Source organism: Scyliorhinus canicula, chromosome 17 (genome assembly GCF_902713615.1).
Source record: "Scyliorhinus canicula chromosome 17, sScyCan1.1, whole genome shotgun sequence".
Taxonomy (NCBI): domain Eukaryota; kingdom Metazoa; phylum Chordata; class Chondrichthyes; order Carcharhiniformes; family Scyliorhinidae; genus Scyliorhinus; species Scyliorhinus canicula.
The window spans coordinates 48,932,672-48,954,130 of NC_052162.1; the positions used below are offsets into that span (position 1 = coordinate 48,932,672).

Below are 21,459 nucleotides of genomic sequence, written 5' to 3' on the forward strand. Positions count from 1 at the left end.
AGCAAAACGCCAAGTGGGGGACACTTTCACACATCCTGCCGACTGCAAGCGTTGAGTGGCTGGATGGTCGCAGGCACTCCGTGGCACAATGGGGTGGACGGAGCGTCGAGTGTGAAAGGAGGGGTTTGAGACTCAACAATGGTTCACAGAGAAGGTGCAGTGCAGCATCTTTATATAATACAATACCTGTTGTGCGTGTTCTCTGAAGCTCTCCGGGCCGCGTGTGCTTCGTTAGTTTGCGGTAAAATCGACTCCTTCAGAGTAACGGACGAGTTTGTTGCACTTTATTTACGTCCGATGAGAACAAAAGTGGGCTCACGCTGAAATCGCTGCGTGGATTTTTTTTTTGAGTGGCGGTCTTATTTTCAGCGCCGTGATTATTGAAGCAGTTTAACAGACAACAAGGGCACCCGCCCATCTGAGAGTATTCACGGAGGCTGCTTGCGAGCCTGACTATGGTTGTCCATTTTTAAATGTGTTTTAGACTTTTATTTGGCACGTGCTGTATAATATTCGAGTGTAACATTGATGCTTAAATCACCCCTAGTTGCTCACACACAGGAAGGCGGAGGAACAATCAGCAAGTAAAAGCTCGGGAGAAGTGTTGCTGTTCCAAATCTCTTCTTTTTCACGCGTTTTATATTGAAACGGTTTTGGTATACATTGTCAAAAGTCCATGTGCTCCATACATTACTTCCCACAAGTACACAAAGATTAACCTTGGACAGGCAACTGGGGTATTTCATAAATTGAAGGTGATACAATGGAAACAGATTAAGTTCATAAGTGTCAAGTACCTATTGACGCCTAATGGATAAACTGATGTCACCCTCAGTATTGCCCTCAGTTGTGATTTCCACTGAATAACTTTTTAACATGAGTTTTGCAGCTCTGATGCTATGTATTTAATTCATCCATAAACCAGTGTGTTTCCATAGAAAATGTAATAGTATAAATCAGGGCAGTATAAAAAGTGAATTCCCATTTCGGTCTTTCCACAAGGGTAGGTGTCAAGCAAAAACCAAGAGAATTGTTTGCCCTCCATCTCCTGAATAGGAAAACATGATTGGAAAATTACTCTGGGCCACTTTTGTGCGTTATCTTATGCCTCGTTTATCGAACATTATTGATCAAGGTTTCCTTGTTCAAAAGAGGGGTCGGTATTGAGACCCCTCTCGCTTGTTTTGATAAATATTAATGATTTTGGTGGATAGGGAACAGCTTCAAAATTTGTGGACAATACAAAACTTGAAACCATGGTAAACTGAGGAGGACGATGCAGGACTTCAAAAGGACATAGACACGGTGGACTGAGTGGATAGTGACAGATTAATTTCAATGTGAAGAAAAATGAGGTAATATATTTTGATAGGAAGACATGGAGAGACAGTATAAAATAAAGGACACTATATAAGGTGTGCAGGAGCAGAGGGATCTTGGAGATATATGTACATAAATCATTAAAGTTGGCAGAACATGTCGGAAAAGCAATGAATGAAGCAACAGCAACCCTGGCTTTATTAATACTGGCATAGAGTACAGAAACAAGGAGCTTAGATGGACTTGTATGAGACACTAGTTCAGCCTCAGCTGGAGAATTGCATACAGTTCTTGGTACCAGAGTTTTAGAAAGGATGTGAAGGCATTGGACAGTGCTGAAGAGGTTTACAAGAATAGTTCCAGGGATGAGGAGCTCCAGCTATGAAGATAGATTGGAGAATTTGAGTCTCTTCCTCAGAGAAGAGAAGGCTGAGAGGAGATTTGATGGATATATTCAAAATCATGAGGAGTCTGTACAGAGTGGATAGGGAGAAACTGTCCCCACTCATGAAAGGATTGAGAAAAGAGGTCACAGATTGAATGTGATTGGCAAACAAAGTAAAAAGAATATGAGAAAAATTTCACACAGACAATGGTAAGAGTCTGGAATGCACTGCCTGAGAATGTTTTCGAAGCAGGTTCAATCAAGGTATTCAAGAGGGAATTAGATGATTATTTGAAAATAATTAATCTGCAGGGTTACATGGAGAAGGCAAGAGAATGGTAGTAGGTGAAATGTTCATTCGGAGAGCTGGTGCAGACACATGGGCCAAATCGGCACCTCCTGCACTGTAACATAGAATTACATAGAATTTACAGTGCAGAAATTCTGTGATTCTGTTAAGGTCCGGTTGCCTTTGAGTAATCTATTGGTAAACTACTAAAATTTATAATACAGGTTGAAAGCACTTGGTGGAATGTGAGGTAATCAACAAAGATTTTAAAAATTAAGTTTTTCATAGTTAAAAAAACAAATTCCAATTAAGAAGCAATTTAGCGTGGCCAATCCACCTACCCTGCACATCTTTGGGTTGTGGGGGTGAGACCCAACCAGACATCGGGAGAATGTCGCATAGGAGACTGTTAAATAAGTTAAAAGCTCTTGGTGTTAAGGGTAATATCCTGGCATGGGTAGAGGATTGGCTGACTGGCAGAAGGCAGAGAGTGGGGATAAAGGTCTTTTTCAGGATGGCAGCAAGTGACAAGTGGTGTGCCTCAGAGTCTGTGCTGGGACCTCAAATTTTCACAGTATACATTAGTGATTTGGAAGAAGGAACTGAAGGCACTGTTGCTAAGTTTAAAGATGATACAAAGATCTGTAGAGGGACAGGTAGTATTGAGGAAGCAAGGGGGCTTCAGAAGGATTTGGACAAGCTAGGAGACGGGGCAATGAAGTTGCAAATGAAATACAATGTGGAAAAGTGTGAGGTTATGCACTTTGGAAGGAGGCATTTAGGCACAGACTATTTTCTAAATGGGGAAATGCTTAGGAAATCAAAAGCACAATGGGACTTGGGAGTCCTTGTTCACGATTCTCTTAAGTTTATCGTGCAGGTTCAGTCGGCAGTTAAGAAGGCAAATGCAATGTTAGCATTCATGTGAAGTGGGCTAGAATACAAGACCAGGGAGGTACTTCTGAGGCTGTATAAGGTGCTGGTCAGACCCCATTTGGAGTGTTGTGAGCAGTTTTGGGCCCCGTACCTAAAGAAGGATGTGCTTGCCTTGGAAAGGGTCCAGAGGAACTTCACAAGAATGATCTCTGGAATGAAGAACTTGTCGTATGAGTAATGGTTGAGGACTCTGGGTGTGTATTTGTTGGCGTTTAGAAGAATGAGGGGGGATCTTATTGAAATTTAAAGGATACTGCAAGGCCTGGATAGAGTGGACATGGAGAGGCTGTTTCCACTGGTAGGAAAAACTAGAACCAGAGGACACTATCTCAGACTAAAGGGACGAACCTTTAAAACAGAGATGAGGAGGAATTTCTTCAGCCAGAGGGTGGTGAATCTATGGAACTCTTTGCCGCAGAAGGCTATGGAGACCAAATCACTGAGTGTCTTTAAGACAGAGATAGATAGGCTCTTGATTAATAAGGGGATCACGGGTTATGGGGAGAAGGGAGTAGAATGGGGATGAGAAAATATCAGAGAAAATATGAGAAAATGGCGGAGCAGACTCAATGGGCCAAATGGCCTAATTCTGCTCCTATGTCTTATGGTATTACGTGCAAACTCCACACGAACACTGACCCAGGGTTGGGATCGAACCCGGGTCCTCACCGTCGTAGACAGCAGTGCTAGCCTCTACGCTGCCATGCCGTCCTCTTCACAATTTTTATAGAATTTTTTTGAAGGAAGATGTTTTACTTGAGTGTTCAAGAAACGGTAAATGATTTCTGGCAAAGGTAATTCAATATCGAATTAAGGTGGTTGTAGTAAAGATAGAGAGCTGGAGGACAGAAAGTAAAGGGTATAGCTAAAGGGAAATTTCCCTCACTGCAAAGGTGTTGATGGTATTCCATTGGGGCTGTGCTGGAGCTGCTTTTATTTAATACATGAATAAACAATATGAACACAGGAATTTATAAACAATGTTGAACTTTTACAATGACAATAAATTGTGTGATATGGCATATAGTTAAAATGCTTATGTAAGATAGCAGAGAGACAAAAATTAGTTGGCAGATGGGTAGGTTTGTAATAGATGCATTTCAATGTATCCAACATGTGTCATGCATTTTGGAAATAAGAATTGGGAGTAGATATGTGACCCACATTAGCCTTTTCGATGTCCATCTTCAGAGAGCTACCTGTGTCAGTGCACCGCTGTCCTTGTTAAATACCTAATTAGGAATGAAAATATGACATTTGCTATAATATAAAGAATATGCGCCTCAAAACATAACCTAAAGTTGTTGAAGGTCAGCTTAAAAAAAAACCAGACTGAAATTTTTGTTTTTGTTCCTGCTGCAAATGGATTGGCCATGCTAAATTGCCCTTAGTGTCTAAAAAGGTCAGGTCGGGTTACTGGGTTACGGGTGTGGGTTTAAGTGGGATGCTAATTCCAAGGGCTGGTGCAGACTCAATGGGCTGAATGGCCTCCTTCTGCACTGTAAATTCTATGGAAAATAAGATGCAGAAATACCTGCACACTACATTAGTGCTTTCAGCATGGCACTTGCACCGCACAGATTTACGCACAGATCACAAATGAGTCATGAGGGGCTGGTTTAGCTCACTTGGCTAAATCGCTGGCTTTTAAAGCAGACCAAGCAGGCCAGCAGCATGGTTCGATTCCCGTACCAGCCTCCCCGGACAGGCGCCGGAATGTGGCGACTAGGGGCTTTTCACAGTAACTTCATTGAAGCCTACTCGTGACAATAAGCGATTTTCATTTCATTTCATGTGCACCTGAGTTCTGGAAAAATAGGGAATTTTCGGGTTTTCCTTCTAAAGTACAGGAGAAATTTATTTTAAATAATGTGAAAATTGGTTAAAAACTGTTCTTTAAAGTCATTACATCTCATCCATAGGTGTTAACCTGGGTTGATAACAATCCAAGAAAACATGATCAAAACAATTGGAATCAGAATCAAGTGTTATGTTAAATTATGAAGCATTCATAATACATCTGGAGAGTGGTAAGCATTAATAACTATTGAAGGTTAGTTTTAATAGAGATGGAGCGTAGGTTTAAGCAGGTCTGTGAACATAATTATCCCAATTATAAAAGAGAAATAAGGAAAAAGGGTAGGGGAATAACAGTGTTAATAAGGGCTTTCATAGCACTGGAAAGAGAGTATCTTAGTGTTCACCAAGATATAGATGGAGAAATAATTCCTGGTGCACATTACCGTTCACTCAACTTTTGAGATGGGATTGATAGGTCTGAAGATAGTTCGAGGCGCTGCATGAGAACATTGGATGGCAGGATACACTTTTTTGAATTACCAGGGAACTTGGGGAGCCTACAGTCCCCCTTTCTTCATGGCAATGCTTTGGCCAGAGTCGACTTGCCAAACAAGCAATGAGCACTCTTTTCTCCTGTTTTAAAAAAAAATCTTTTTATTCTCCTCATTTTCAACATTTTCATCAATAAACAACCAAAGAAAAAAACAAACAAAAAAAATTACAATACCAACCACCCCCACACAAAGCGCACCCCACTCAGAATACAGGCCAAAACATCCACCCGTACATTGCAGGTAAAAAACTAAAATTAACAATCAATCCGTAAACAATGTAACCAAAGACAGCAATACCACCGACCAATTCGCGGAAATGCATAATAAACAGCCCCCATGAATTGTGAAACCCTTCTTTCATCTCCTTCAGCTGAGACTTCACCTTCCCGAAAGTCAAAGAAATTCAAGTGGGGGGGGGGCAAGCCGAGGCACAGGGTGGAGAAGCTGACCTCCTCAACAGGACTGGCCTCCAGGCAATCAGTGATGCGAAGGCTAAAAACATCTTCCCCCGCGCTCATCCGCCGCACAAGCCGGTCGACACCCCAAAAATGGCTTTTAGGGGTACTGGTTCCAAGTTCACGAGCACAACCCCCGAGATGACATTGAAACCCCTTCCAACAAACCCCTCGCATTCCACCTAACTATCTTAACCGTGGTCTCTCACCCCGCCCCGCCGCTCCTATCTGCCATTCTCATACCTCCAGGCCCTGCCCACTGAATTTGGCCCGCCCCTTCCCATTGTTACCATCAACCCCTTTTCCCAATCCCCTCCCAGAATCCCCCCATCCTCTTGCTCTCGAAAACACCACCCAGTATCGGTCCTCTCCCCTGACTTTACACACCTAGGCTCCGATGGCCACAGCCCCCGCCCACCACATTCCCGTTCTCTGGACAGCTTGAGCTAGCCAGTGCAGAGGTCCCGACCCCAGTCCCCTCCAATTCCCCCCCCCCCGCCCCAGTCCGAGGAAATCAAATAAATCCCCTTCAACACACAACCCTAATGTAAATACACAACCCCCAAATAGCCGTAATTGCAAAAGAAAATCCCAACCCCTACCGTGTCCAAATAGGCAACTTCAACTCTAGTACATATATCGACATGAGATAAAAAAATAACGCTACATACAAACTTCCATCCCCCCTTACCCTCAGTCCAAGACCAAGCCTTAGTCCCATTTCTCACTTCTGCCCCAGTCCTTCTGCCTTCACAAATACCTCTGCCACTTCTACCATCTTGAAATACAAGTCTATGGAGTTGTAGTCACCCTCAACTTAGCTGGGTACACTACGCCAAGCTGAACACCGCTGTGATACAGTGCCGTCTTCACCCGGCTGAAGGCTGTCCTCGTCAACACCACAATAAAGTCCTGTTATATATATATGCATACCAACTTCAGCCCACTGCACCTCCCGCTTCTACTTTGCCCAACACAGGACCCTCTCCTTCACAAGGTACCTACGGAAACAAATAATCACTGCTCTTGGTGGCTCATTCGCCTTTGGTTTAGGCCTCCACGCCCTATGAACTCGATCCAGTTCATACCGGGAGGGATCTGCCCCTTCCGCCAATGCTCCGTCATCCCTTCACCCCTTCGGGCAGGTCCACGATCCCCAGATTTTGCCGTGTTGCTCTGTTTTCCAGGACCTCCACTTTGGCTCGCAGACCCTTGTTGGCCTCGGCCACCCAATGCAGCTCTCAGCCATCGAGTTGAGCCGATTGCTCTATTGTGATAGGCCTCCTCCACTCCCTTCAGTTTCTCACCCTGCTCCTGCACCTCTGCCGATGAGCTCGACATCACCGCCTTCACCGGGGCAATCATCTCCTCCACCAGCACCTTCAATGCTGTCATCATCTCTTTCCTCGTCACCTCCATGTTCTTTGCGTACTGTTTTTCAAGTTCCAGAGCCATCACCTTGGTCATCTTTTCTGCCGTGAACATTGTGGCCCCACCCAGCAACCTAACCTCGGCCATCCTTCCAATTGCCAAGCAGACCGTCCCACTCGACGGCGAACCTTCACTCGCCCCCTTCTTCACGGTGGCTTTTCTTTGGGTTTTGGACATCCATTTTCCTGCACTTATTTATCGAAAAATTGCCCCTGGGACCGGGCATTAAATTCTAAAATATAAAGCCCCAAGCAGGAGCCATCCAACGTGTGACCTCCTCCTACATGCCACCGCCGGAAGTTACTCTTTTCCCTATAGTACAAATTGTTGCGATCATTTCAACTTTGTCGATCTTGCATTTTGTCCTGATGGTGTAAAACGAAAAACATCGGAACAAGTTCAATAAGTGATTGAACATTTAGGGAGTAATTAAATACAACTAACGTGGATTTGTTAAAGAGAAATTGTATTTAAAAACCTTAATGAAATTACTTGAATACCATAAAGATTGCCTTCTTCAAACTCATTAAATCGCCTATCTCTAGCCCTGCTGTATGCCATTTGTGGAAACTCTCATCATTACTTTCCGATTCTCTATTCCAAAGCACTCTTGGCCAGCATTGCATCCTGCACCCTCCATAAATTGTAGCTTTGTTGCCATATCCGATCAAAGTTTCATTTACCAATCTACCCTGTACTTACAGATTTATCTCAGCACTCATCCCCCAATGCCATAAGTTCCAATCCTTATATTTAAACCCATTCATGGCCTCACCTCTGCATGAGTGTATAATCTCTTACAGTCCTACAACATCTGAGAATCTTTCTTGTGCATCACCTAGCCCTTTCAACCTCATCATTAATAGCTGTATTTTCCCTTTATTCTTTCATGGGATATGGGCATCACTGGCAAGGCCAGCATTTGTACACCTATGCCTGAGTGCCTTTGAACCGAGGAACTTAATAGCCAATCATGTCGCTGTGGGCCTGGAGCAACAGTCAGGCCAGTCTATGATAGTAGTTTTACTTCCATAAAGGACATTAGTGAACCAAATGTATTTGTCCAACAATCTATTGTTGCCATGGTCACCATTAATGAGGCTAGCTTTTATATTCCAGAGATTTATTAATTTAATTTAAATTCCACCAGCTGCCATGTAGGGGCTTGAACCCATGTCCACAATACATTAGCCTGGGCTTTTGGATTGTTAGTCCAGTGACATTGCCACTGCACCACCACCTCACGTTTTGGCTTCCTAAAACATGATGCCAAAATTGTAGCCACTCATTTTTTGCTTCTTGTCACTGTACTGCCCTGGACTGTGTTTTTTTTTCTGCCTTAACAGTTACTACATGAATACAAGTTGTTTTATTCCCTCATTATAGATGTCACTTGAAAGCACCAGTCACTCCCAAAAGTCCGTTTAGACTTCTGAATTTGGATGGTGCAGTCTGAGCGTGTGCAGCATGTCTAATTTCCCAGAATGCAGCAGTTCCATTCAGCCATCACCATTCTCGCAGTTTCTCCCTAACTGTTCTTCAAATTGTGCAAAGAAAAGGTACAGGACAAACTTCAGGATTTTTATTCAGGTGAAAATCTTATTGATTTATTTTTAAAGCAATATTTCTGTGAGGGTAAGTCAAATGACAGATTACGTAGCTGTATTTTTTTTTTCTTTTTGGTCCATAAAGTTCAGAAACTGCAATAAGCTCAAAGACAGATGGTGTTTTCCCATGGTAATTGAGTTGACTTGAAGCAAACAGCCTCTAATTTTCTTAACTAGTTATCACCTGGTATGTTGTGAGAAAAGTAAACATTCTAATTATTAACAGGTGCCAAATATCACAACTCTTCCCTTGTCATTCGGTTTAAATTGATCAAAAACTGGAATTTTCAAATCTCTAATTGTCACCTGTCCTTTGTTATTAGGAATTAGATTTTTTTTAATATATTAGGCTGAATACTCAGAGGAGTGGCAATCACTGACAGATTGCTGCACTGCTCCTAATTACTTACCTTGCACCTTCTGCATTTCTTGCCCAGAGTTCTGAACTGGCCTTTTCAGAAATACAGAACAAACCAGACCTGAGAGTCCTTCCTCATAGTGCAGGATCAACAGGGGAAGCCAAATTATGCCCCCTTTTTATGCCACCAGCTGTTATATTCCAGTACATTTAAAGAGCCAGAGCAACATTGAGAATCTAAAAAGAGAAGGTAAGTGTGTAAGGTGGCAGGTGGGTGTGTGAGCGTAGAGTGGAAAGTGCATGGTATGAGAGTATTGGGTGTCAGGTAGGTGAGGGGTGGGGTGGTAGGTAAGTTGGTGAGGGGTAGAATGGCAATTGGGAGGGTGAGGGGAGGTAGTTGTGGGCAGGGAATCAAGAGCGTAGTTGTGTGGTCGGGAGTATATTCGGGGGTGTGGTGAATGTAAGTCGTATAGTTACCTAGGAGTTACAACAGGTTTTAATCCTTCTAACTTTCCCAGTAAGTGAGTCAGAACCAGTCGAAGTCTCCAACTTAAATCAGAGTTCCGAAGGCTTCCAAACACAGGGGAATTGTCTGTTGGAAGTCCAAACTTCCTGGGGAATTCCCACATATTCAATGTCTGGGGACCTCCAAGGAATCCCCATTGCATCCTTTGAGCTAACTCTGGAATATGAGCAACAGGAAATCGGAAGTACTGGGTCATTTGATATATTGGGCGTGATTCACCCCAAAAAAATTATATGTCATTTTGACGAGGTGTTTCGCATCAGCTGCAACAGTGAGATCACATCCTGTATTCACCCACTTAGTGCAAAAAATTACCCCCAAGTGCAAAAATTGAGCCCCCAGGTGAATCTTGCCATTCTTGGCTCCCTCGCTGTCTGAATTCGCCTGATTTGCACCTCAGCTGCTCGCCGCTAACAAAGGGGAGCAGCTTTTAAATGCTCCCTCAGCACTCGCTCCCAGTCAAGAAACGAGGATGGCAGCGCAGAGACCTGCTCCTTGCTTTGGGGATGCTGACCTGACTTGTTCCCCCGAGGGGGTCGGAGAACCAGCAGCAGTGTCAGCAATGGCACCTGGGAATCAGTGGCAGCTGCAGTGAGTATGGGCAGCAAGGCCAGGAGGACCGCTGTTCAAAGTCAGAAGAAGACCAATGACCTCCACTGAGCTGCAAGGGTACATCTCTCATTTCATCAGTCTCGTCTGCCACCCCTCAACTTTCCAAAATCCCTGTCCCCCCCAATCCACTGGCTGACATCTCGCACCCTCCCAATATCCGATAAAGAACAAAGAACAATACAGCACAGGAACAGGCCCTTCAGCCCTCCAAGCCTGTACCAGTCATGATACCAACATTTGCCAAAATCCTCAGCATTTCCTTGTTGATCTTCAAGCTTGATCTTCAAGCTTGTTCCTCAAAACCCCCGGCACCCACCAGCACAACCCCTTCATATCTGGGTGTGGTGCCCATAACATGCCACCTGCTTTAGGCCCCCCTGACCCATCAAGTGTGTTGCTCATAATATCCTCTCTTTGTCCCCACAGGAGAAGATAGCCCATAATAAGAGGGAAAGGGTTGAATCCCAGAGATTCGAGTCATCACCCTAATGAGGAACTGGCCCTAGAGATTGCAGAGTTGCCCAAGGAGAGAGTAGCCGACTGCGAGGTTGGCCTGCGCCAGATAAGTGAGGATCGACTGTTCCTTCATCCAGATGACCTGTCTTAAATGAGTCGTTGATGTCCCACAAAATTAACTTTTCCCTTTCATTGACCACATGTCCGTTGCCGTGCAGGATCATCGTCTGATGAGGCTGGGCATTCTGGAGTCATAGAATCATAGAATTTACAGTGCAGGAGGAGGCCATTCGGCCCATCGAACCTGCACCGGCTCTTGGAAAGAGCACCCTACCCAAGGTCAACACCTCCACCCTATCCCCATAACCCAGTAACCCCACCCAACACTAAGGGCAATTTTGGACACTCAGGGCAATTTATCATGGCCAATCCACCTAACCTACACATCTTTGGACTGTGGGAGGAAACCGGAGCACCCGGAGGAAACCCACGCACACATGGGGAGGATGTGCAGACTCCGCACAGACAGTGACCCAAGCCGGAATTGAACCTGGGACCCTGGAGCTGTGAAGCAATTGCGCTATCCACAATGCTACCATGCTGCCATTATCCCTCCCCTGTCATCCAAAAAACCACCAGAGAGGAGAACACGGGCGATGTGCCACAGCTTTCACCCGCACCTTACACTAGCCCAGTGACACACACCTCGATGGACAACATTAATGGACAGGCTTCAGGGGAACTATCTGGTGAGCACCACACAGCTGCTGATGCACATCAGGTGGAGGCAGGAAGACCGAAGGGAGACAGGAATCGGAGGTCTGCTGCATCCCAGGACTCCGATGGGTCGTAGCCAGATGCCGAGGCTCTGGACAAAGTTCTCTCAGAGCTGATGTAGATGGACACATGATGTCATGGACACAGCCATGACATTTAGGAGAGGGTGTCAGCGGCGTTCCAGCAGCTGCAAGGCCGATTGAAGGAGTGCCAAAGTCTTTGGGTGCAGGAGATGGTGCTGGCAATGCCTAGCACCCTGGCCATTACTGCTAGTGTGGCCACCGTCGTGGAAAGCCTGAAGCACGATGCTCGTGCCTTGAGTGGTGGTGTCCAAGGCGTTGATCAGTCTGTGATGACCATGACTGAGAGCCTCGACATCATATCCCAGTCGATGAGGGGCTGCATCCCAGATGCAGGTGCGCATTGCCGAGATACTCCAGAATGTGGCCCAGTCACTGAGGACCAATGCTGAGGGTGTCGACCTCATGGTGCAGACCATGGGGAACTCCAGGTTGACAGCGCCAGATGACTCAGACTTCTGGAGCTCACTTCATAGAATCCCTACAGTGCAGAAGGCGGCCATTCAGCTGATCGATTCAGAACCAATTTTTAAAAATGCACAGCACAAAAAACAGACCATTCAGCACAATTGGCTCATGCCTTTGTTTGTGCTCCACATGGACTCCTCACTTCAACTATTCATTGTGATAACAAGTTTCACATTATAACCACTCAGAGTTTCTCCTGAATTTCATTGGATTGAATAATGAATATTTTATATTAATGGCCCTTAATTTTGGTCTTCCCCTTTGCGATGTCGGTTAGTATGTTAAGATAATGTTTTGCATGAAGTATGAATAATCATTTCAACATATATGTTATCAGAGGAAGCGATGTAATGTCATGTTCTAGTCAGTATTGCACAGTCAGTAGCATGTGTCAGCAGAGACGAGACGTTCCCCAGTAAAGCTCTGTCAAACTTCCATGCCAGCCTTTCAACTGTGCTTGAATTAGTCTCACAAACCCCAGATAATTGCAAAGCAAAATTAGCTGCAGTCTTAGCCATAGGGCCCATTGCAGCATCGTGATTTGGGCACAGATGTTTTCCCACAATTGCTATACTTGCTGACCCTTCATTGACCCATCGCGAGAGTAGATTAGGTGGATTGGCCATGTTAAATTGCCCTTAATGTCCAAAAAGGTGAGGTGGGGTTACTCGGTTATGGGGTGGAGGTGTGGGCTTAAGTGAGGCGCTCTTTCCAAGGGCCTGTGCAGACTCAATAGGCCGAATGCCCTTATTCTGCACTGTAAATTCTATGATACCTCCCACTTCCAAGCTTGTAAAATCAACACTGCGCCAGTGCAGCTATGTGGACATCATGATTAGCTGCAACTCTGACACTGAATCTTGCTCCATAGAAGTGATAAAGGATTGAAATCACAGCAGCCAGATTCCCTGAGATGAACTGCAAAGTATTTGATACCCCAGATGAAGTTATGCTTCCTCCATCATAAAGTTGTGGATTTAGGAAAACATGCTATAAAAACCCATGAATAGTGACATTTTTCATGGTGCAGGTGTCAGGAGCAGCAGCAGTACCAGGATTGTCAGGACCAGCAGTAGCGGGATTGTCATTGTCAGAATGCAACAAACTTGACGTGGTCTCTATTCATGAGTTGACTCAGTCAAAAGACCACAGTAATTAAGTACATGCATGCCAATAGAATCAATTCAAACCCACCAAAGGTTGTACTCCGACAATTTGACACAGTTGGTGAGTTCCATTGTCCTTCACCTCGGAGAAGGTGCAACGCAATCTATCAACCTGTCATTCAGGAAAGATGGAGGACCGAACTAGATAGCATAGAGGAAAATGCCATAGTTTGGTGAGCGCAACACCAAGTGGACTGGTGCAGCTCCATGACCACTAAGGTTATGGTTGAACAAAGCTTTGAAGAGAGGGCTCATAAGATATGAATACTAGAAGAGCGAAACTCCATGTTCGCAGGACTGAAGTACTTTTCAAAGCTCAGTGCCGAAATTGATATTGGTCCATATACCTGTGAAAAGTGTCACAAGAGGTGATAACATTCGGCACCCCTTTTGACAGAAACATTTCCTCGGTCTACCTTTTCGGGCTATTGGTTAACTATGACATTTTTCAGCAACACATGGACATAGTATCAGTATGAGTACCTGGCTGCATGTGTGTCACAGATGACATCACTGTGGTAGGACGCACGAATGAACAACATGACTGAAACTTACGCTTGCTCATGGGAGACCACTAGGCATGAAGGTTTGGTTTTCAGGTAATTTACTCTAGCATGGATATCCACCTGGATCCTGATAAGATTCAAGATATCCAATCAATGCCAACACTGCAGGACGAGGACAACCAACAAAGATGCTTCGGTTTGTTCAGTTTCCTAGTAGCATACATTCTGAACTTCCTGGAGAAGAGATCTGTTGAAGAAAGATCTACCTTTTCAATGGTAGGATGACTACCAACGTGCATTCATTACAGTAGAACAAGCTGAATCATTTCTTCAAAATTATGATCCACATAAAATGACAATGCTAAGTGAACTAATCACAGAAAGGTCTTGGTGCATGTTTTGTTCTGGGTAACAAACATATTGCATTTTGATCAAAATGTCTTGTCCGCGTGGGCAACATATTAAATTATTGAATGTTAAATTCTCGCACTTTTCTTTGGGTTAACCGTATTCCAGAGATACTTATTCAGTCTGAGACAGACCACAAACCCGTGGAAATAATCTGGAGGAAAGTGATTGCTATTGCACTGCCTCAACTCCAAAGGTGACTCTTGAAAGATTCAAGGTTATAACCTGATAATCGGATGTTTCTCATCTGATTAATAAAATAAAATGTTATTACAAATTGCATGGCACTTGAAGATAAATTCTGTGGCGGCCCCACATAAGTTCTGTACAGTTGTGGCATAATTTGCTGCTATGCTATTCAATTCTACAGTATGATGTAAATAATAACATTGCATTGTATTGTAATACAATACAATTACTATTTTAATAAATAGTAAACACTCTCTTAAAAACACAGTTCTCAAGAATAGTCCAGGCAAGGAGATTTATGCACAATGTCTAATTGGGTAAATTGAAATGTCCTCAAATGTAAGTATTCTGTGAATTGAGAGGTCACATCCTCGATCATAGCGAGTTTTCAAGCTAGGTAACCATTTCGAAATAAGTGTCTATTTGCCCAATGGTTAATTGAACTACTGAGCTAGAGTTTAAGCTCCTGCATATGTGGCTCATATACCATGATGAAGGTTTTGAATACAACCTGTCATGACTGTATTCTAATTTGTATCTCAAGTGTATGATACTGTCCCTATGTTTTTCCTGATAGAAACTTGATTAAATCTAGTCTGCAAATGTTCTGGTCCAAAAGGAATTAAAAACAAAAAATATGTAATCTGTTCATATTTTAGAAAAGGTAGTTCTGTATTTCTGGTGCAGATCATTTATCAAAGCTGCAGGTTCCAATGAAAAAAAAGCAGATAGTTTTCTCCACATGAGACACCTAGTCGTATCCCATGCCCCTGTTCAGTCTCTATTCTCCAATATACCTTCATAAAGCAAATGGCTAATTTCCCTTTAAAAAATTTGAGCATTCTGTTTTAATAATAATTTGTGGTCAAATATTCCACATTCTAATAGGTCTTTGTATAAGTTTTATTTTCCTACAACCTGGTTTATTTATTTTTTTTCAAGTATTTTGTGTGTGGTGGTTCTTACTGGTCTTAATGACCAGTGGAAAAAAAAATTACTATTTACCTTATAATCTTGAAGATCTCTATCATGTTGCTCCTTAACCTCCGCAGCTCCAGAGAGAGAGAAATGTCAGAACTTGTCCAGTTCTCCATCCTGGATAAAAGGCATTGCACCTGAAATTATAGCTGATCTTTTCTATACCCGAGAGTCAATATCCTGAAAAAATTCTATTTAATTTGACAATTCCAGCATACACAAGTTCCTTTAAAAAATACTAAAGTTAAAATTGCTACTGTGGACATTGGAATGCTCAATATTCTGTTTAGAATTCCTGCAAACCAGAAGTTCTTCACATTGTGGCACAGTGGTTAGCACAGCTGCCTCACTGTGCCAGGGACCTGGGTTCAGTTCCATTCAGGCCTTTGGTGACTGTTTGTGTGGAGTTTGATCTTTCTCCCCGTGCTGTGTGGGTTTCTTCCAGGTACTCTGGTTTTCGCCCATAGTCCAACGATGTGCAGGTTACGTGGATTGGCCGTAATAAATTGCCCCTTAAGTGTTTAAAGGTTAATTGGGGTTGCTGGGTTATGGGGAGAGGGTGGGGGAAGTGAGCTTGGGTGCGGTGCTCTTTTAGGGTGCAGACCCGATGGGCCAAATGGCCTCCTCCTGCACTGTAGGGATTCTATGAAGAAATCTGAAATTGCCACAGTAATTAGCTGCAGAAATTTGTCCTTTTTGGGCTAAATCTTTCCAGACTGGTTCATAATGATTTATTTCTGAGCATTTTGCTACCAAATAACATCTTGTGACTACACTTGACAAATGGAATGAATTAGAGCATCCTGTTTATATTTTCTTTGTAGACACTGAACGTGCAGTACAGTTACTTGCAACATACTGCAGGAATCTTCCAGAACTAGAGGAAGAGAAACTCCGAGTGGCAATTGGGAAAGTCACAAACATTTTCAAAAGTGACTTGTTCCGAGCATTATTAGGTAACTCTTCTTACTATATGTTGATATTAGAGTTAACTACTTGACAAACCTTTCTGACTTGAACAGCAAGTTACAGATATTTTGGGGAGCTGGTCGACTGAAGATTTGGACACATAGCACTTGTTTTTTGAGGAGTATGTGTGGTCTTAAAGCAAAAATAATGTCTTTGGTGTGCGTGCACATTTCTGGTGTGAATTGCATGGCTGACATATTGGTCAATGTGTTAGCATGTGCGCAGTGATTGTCAGAAGTATACAGATTAGCCAGAACAATAGAGTCAATCAGTGTGATGAATATGCACTCAGCAGTAGGAAAGACCTCAAACTCACACACCACCCAACCATCCACCTCCTATCAGCACTATTTAAAGGGATCATTAAGTGTTTTTAGGCTAGTGGCCAATTTATTTCTACAGTAGCACAATGGTTAGCCCTGTTGCTTCACAGTGCAAGGGACCTGGGTTCGATTCCCGATTTGGGTCACTGTCTGTGCAGAGTCTGCACGTTCTCCCCGTTCTGCACCGGGTGCTCCGGTTTCCTCCCACAAGTCCGGAAAGACGTGTTTGTTGCGTGGATTCGACATTCTGAATTCTCTCTGTGTACCGAACAGATGCTGGAGTGTGGCGACTAGGGGAACTTCACAGTAACTTCATTGCAGTGTTAATGAAAGCCTACTTGTGACACTAATAAAGATTATTATTATGTTAAATATTCTAAAATATACTGGAGTGGTGTGACATCTGCTGAAGAAGCGAGTCCTGACCTTTCCTTGGAATAAAATATGACTCCGAATGAACAGAGATCACACAGCGCAGGGCAAGCTGGAAGAAAGGGGGGGAGAGGATGGGCTCAGGTGCATATGACTTCCTGATCAGAGTATGTAAAGAGCAATTTTCCCACCTGAACCTCCGCAAGAAGGGAAGTGCACTTCACAAAGGCAGTCCTCACTGAAATCTGCTAACTGCTACAGCCACAACAGCAATCTCAGAAGGGTAATGATCGTATTGTTACTGGCTGAGGCAATAACTGTGGCAATTAACTATTTTGTGTTTGGCTCCTTCCAGGCTGGAGCCCAAATTATTTGCAACATCGTGCTGTCCACTGTTGCATAAGGAAGTTCACAGAAGTTCGCTATTAAAAGAGAGCTGGCTACATTTCATTACCTTGCCTGAGAGCAGCAGGCAGAGTGAGCACATTGCTCACTAGGTTTGTAGACTGCCCCCTGATACCAGGTGTTATTGACCGCACATACATTTCTTCCAGCTCTCTTCATGTCAATTCTTTCTTTTTTTAAAATAAATTTAGAGTACCCAATTAACTTTTCCAATTAACATGCAATTTAGCATGATCAATCCACCTAGCTTGCACATTTTTGGGTTGTGGGGGCGAAACCCACGCAAACACGGAGAGAATGTGCAAACTCCACACGGACAGTGACCCAGAGCCGGGATCGAACATGGGACCTCGGCGCCGTGAGGTGGGAGTGCTAACCACTGCACCACCATGCTGCCCAACAGCTGATACTTGATGGCTATGCAGACAATATACAATTACTATATTAATACATTCTAGTTTCTGTACACAAAAAAGGAACCTCGGTGCCGTGAGGCCGCATTCCTAACTCACTGCGCCACCGTGCTGCCCCTCTTGATGTCAATTCTAAGATGTCTGACAACAAACCAAAGGGTGGCTACGGGACAAAGAGCTATCCTCGGATAGCTCTCTGGTAACCCCAGTCATGTGCAAATCACACACACGTGGTCATCGTGCATGCAATGAAAGCCATGCAACCACATGCTAAGTGAGTTGGGGTGATGATATAGCCAGAATGACTGACGAGATCTCCACAGAAGATTTGCTTTGAGACTGGGGTGCATTCTCTTGGCGGTCTGTGGAGTTTCTACAAAGACACTCTGCAGACTTCATTCAAGTATTATATTGACTTTTAATCCTGGGAGAAACCTGCCCAGGGTCACTGCACATGCCAGAACCAAAGAAAGTATGGTGCAACGTCCTTCAAATGCAACCGCATATCAGAAGCAGTGAGAAAATGCAAGGAGGGGAAATACAGAGCAAAGCAACTCGTTCAAAACTCTCACCTCTGATGATGAACATGGTCGCCTTCGCCTCAAAGGATGAGCAAGAAAATAGAGCAGATCTTTGGTGTGCTAAAACAGTGCTTCCACTGCCTGGACCCCTCAGCAGAATTTGACTAACTGGGTGTCAAGATTGTGGTAGTCAACTGTATGCTGTACAAATGTGCCACCATGAGAGCACAGCCCTTTCCACCAGCTGGGCATTGAGCAGAAGGTGGAGGAAGAAGAGAAAATGGAAAGGAGGCAGCCCCGGCTGTCCCTTTCATGCAGAGTTGTCCATGATCAAATTGTTCAATTGAAATACTGGCAAACACAACCCCAATCTCCATTTGTCACCTATTCTCTTCCACCACAATGTCCATTTAGTCACAATGCAAATAAATAGTAAATTCAGAGCAAATTCATAAATGCAGCCATGTCATATTCCAAATCAACTAATCATCCTTGTGCATTCCCTTATTGTCTGTCTTCCATGTGCTCCTACTCTACATGTGGAATTTGATGCAGGCCGCTGGAATAGGAACTGTGGCAGCCACAGAATCCCGTGAGAGGCGATGTGCTGGAGGCTTCATGTTGGGAACTGATGTAGGCATTGGGAAGGCAGCAAAATGGTGAAGCCACGTACATCCTTTATCCATGCTGATGTGTACCCCTTGACACCATGAACTCTTGTTTGTAACCTTTGATGCTGTACCGTAGCAAATGCCTTCTGGATGTCCAAATCACATCACATTTATCTACCTTGCTTGTTCCTTCTTCAAATAACTCTAATAAATTAGTTAAGCACAATTTTCCTTTTACAAAACCATGATGACTCTGCTGGATCCCGTTATGATTTTCTAAGTATCCTGCTATAACATCTTTAATAATAGATTCTAACATTTTCACTAAAGCAGCTATGTGGCCTATAGTTTCCTGCTTTTTTGAATAAATGTGTTACATTAGCAATTTTCCAATCCACTGGGACCCTTCAGGAATCTAAGACATTTTGGAAGATTATAACCAATGCCTCTACTATCCACGTACTCACTTTTCAGACCTGAGGATGCTGACCACCAGGTCCTGAGAACTTGTCAGTCGTCTGGTCTAATACATTTGCAGTACCTTTCCACTGGCGATTGTTTAAAATTCCTCCCTCCTTTTCGCCTCCTGATTTTCTATCATCTTTGGGACGTTTTCCAAGTCTCTGCAGTAAAGACAGACACAAACTACCTGTTGAACACCTCTGCTATTTTCTTGTTTTCCATTATTACTTTCCCAGACTCACCTTTCTAGGGAGGACCAGAAGTCTTTAGTTTCCTTCCCCTTTTTAAATACTTGTCGAAACTCTCTGTCTGAATATTTCTAGCTAGCTTTCTCTCGTATTCTAATTTATCTCTCTTTCTTTAGTCTTTCCTTAGTTCTCAAAAGCTGCCCGGTCTTCTGAGCTGCCACTAATCTTCACAGAAGTGAACAGAATTTATTTCAATTTGGTAATATCCTTAACTTTCTTATTTAGCCACGATGATGCATTTTCTTTGTTACTGGGATAAATCTTTGGTGAGAGCCAATAAATATCTGAAAAGTCTGCCATTGCATCTTTACTGTTCTACATTTTAATCTAGTTTTCATGTTCAGACAACTCTGCCTTTATACTCTTATTATCCTTACTTCGGTTTAAATCAGTAGTTTTAGACCCACACTTTTCACCCTCAAACTGAAGGTGAAATTTATCAAGTTGTTGCTTTAAGGCTCTTTAGCAAGAGGTTATTGATTAATCCTGTCATATAACACATGACCAGGTCTAGGATAGCCTGCTAACTGGTTGGAACTGGTGTGTACTGCTCTAAGAAATTAGCCTGAATACAGTCTGTGAATTCATTTTCAGGGAACATTTTGCAAATATACAAATAGATTAAAGTCACTGATGATTATTTCTTAAACATCACATGATTATTTCTTAAACATCACATCCTGTATACTGTCAGGGCCTATATATACTGTCAGGGCCTGTCGTACATTCAGATCCTGCGCGGACCAATTGGCGGGTGTGTTCGCAGACATCTTCAACCTCTGCCTACTCCGTTCTGAGATTCCCACCTGCTTCAAGAAGGCCACTATCCTACCGGTACCAAAGAAGAACCAGGCAACCTGCCTCAATGATTACCGTCCAGTTACCTAGACATCTATCATTATGAAGTTGTCAAGAGGTTGGTTATGAGACACGCGACTGCTTATTTCCAGACTGCTTTGATGCATTGCAATTTGCACACTGCCACAGCCGGTCCACAGCAGTCGCTATCTTTCTGACCCTACTGATCCCTGGAGCATCTCGACAGCAAGGGCTCCTTCGTCAGACTCCTATTCATTGACTACAGCTCCGTCTTCAATATCATGATCCCAGCCAAGCTCATATCCAACTCCAAAACCTAGGACTTGGCTCCTCCCTCTGCAACTGGTTCCTCGACTTCCTGGCCCATAGACCACGATCAGTATGGCTAAAAAAACAACACCACCTCCACGATTGTCTTCAATACCTGGTCCGTGCAAAGCTGCATGCTTAAACCCCTACTATACTCCTTACTCAAACACAAGTGTGTGGCAAAATCCGGTACCAACTCCATCTACAAGTTTGCTGAGGCAACGAATGTAGAGGTCGATCCCAAAACTACAATGAGTGGGCGTACAGAGTGAGACACAGAACTGAGTGGAATGGTGCATGACAACAATCTCTCTCTTAATGTCAGCAAAGCTAAAGCTGGTCCTTGAATTTCTGGAAGTAAAGTGTCTTACACCCCTTTTCTGCATCACTGTTGGAGATGGTTGACTGCTTCAAATTCCTAGGTGTGCACATCACCAACCATGTGTCCTGGTTCACCTGCGTCGACAATATGACCAAGAAGCACAACAGCGTCGATACCTCTTCAGATAACTAAGGAATTCGCCATGTCCATATTGGAACCTTACCAATTTTTACAGATGCACCAGAGGCTGCATCACAGCTTGATATGGCAACTACTCAGCCCAAGACAGTAAGAAACTACAGAGAGCCGTGAACACAGCCCAGTCCATCACGCAATCCAGCTCCCATCCATTACTCTGTCTACACCTCCAGCTGCCTTGGAAAG

General features: G+C 43.7%; 1 protein-coding gene across 4 annotated transcripts in view; it reads left to right on the top strand.

Annotated features, from left to right (window-relative positions):
* The window catches only part of dlg3 (discs, large homolog 3 (Drosophila)), a 758,334-nt gene continuing 736,875 nt past the window's right edge, over positions 1-21,459 (top strand). Inside the window, exons 1-2 of one of the 4 annotated variants that reach the window (XM_038776233.1) lie at positions 1-154; positions 16,126-16,257. In XM_038776233.1, the coding sequence (XP_038632161.1) occupies positions 139-154; positions 16,126-16,257 (148 nt within the window). In that variant the 5' untranslated portion in view covers positions 1-138. Of the gene's footprint in view, positions 155-4,905; positions 4,961-9,288; positions 9,386-16,125; positions 16,258-21,459 lie in introns of those variants that run through there. The other 3 variants (XM_038776232.1, XM_038776230.1, XM_038776238.1) reach the window with 3 other exon arrangements.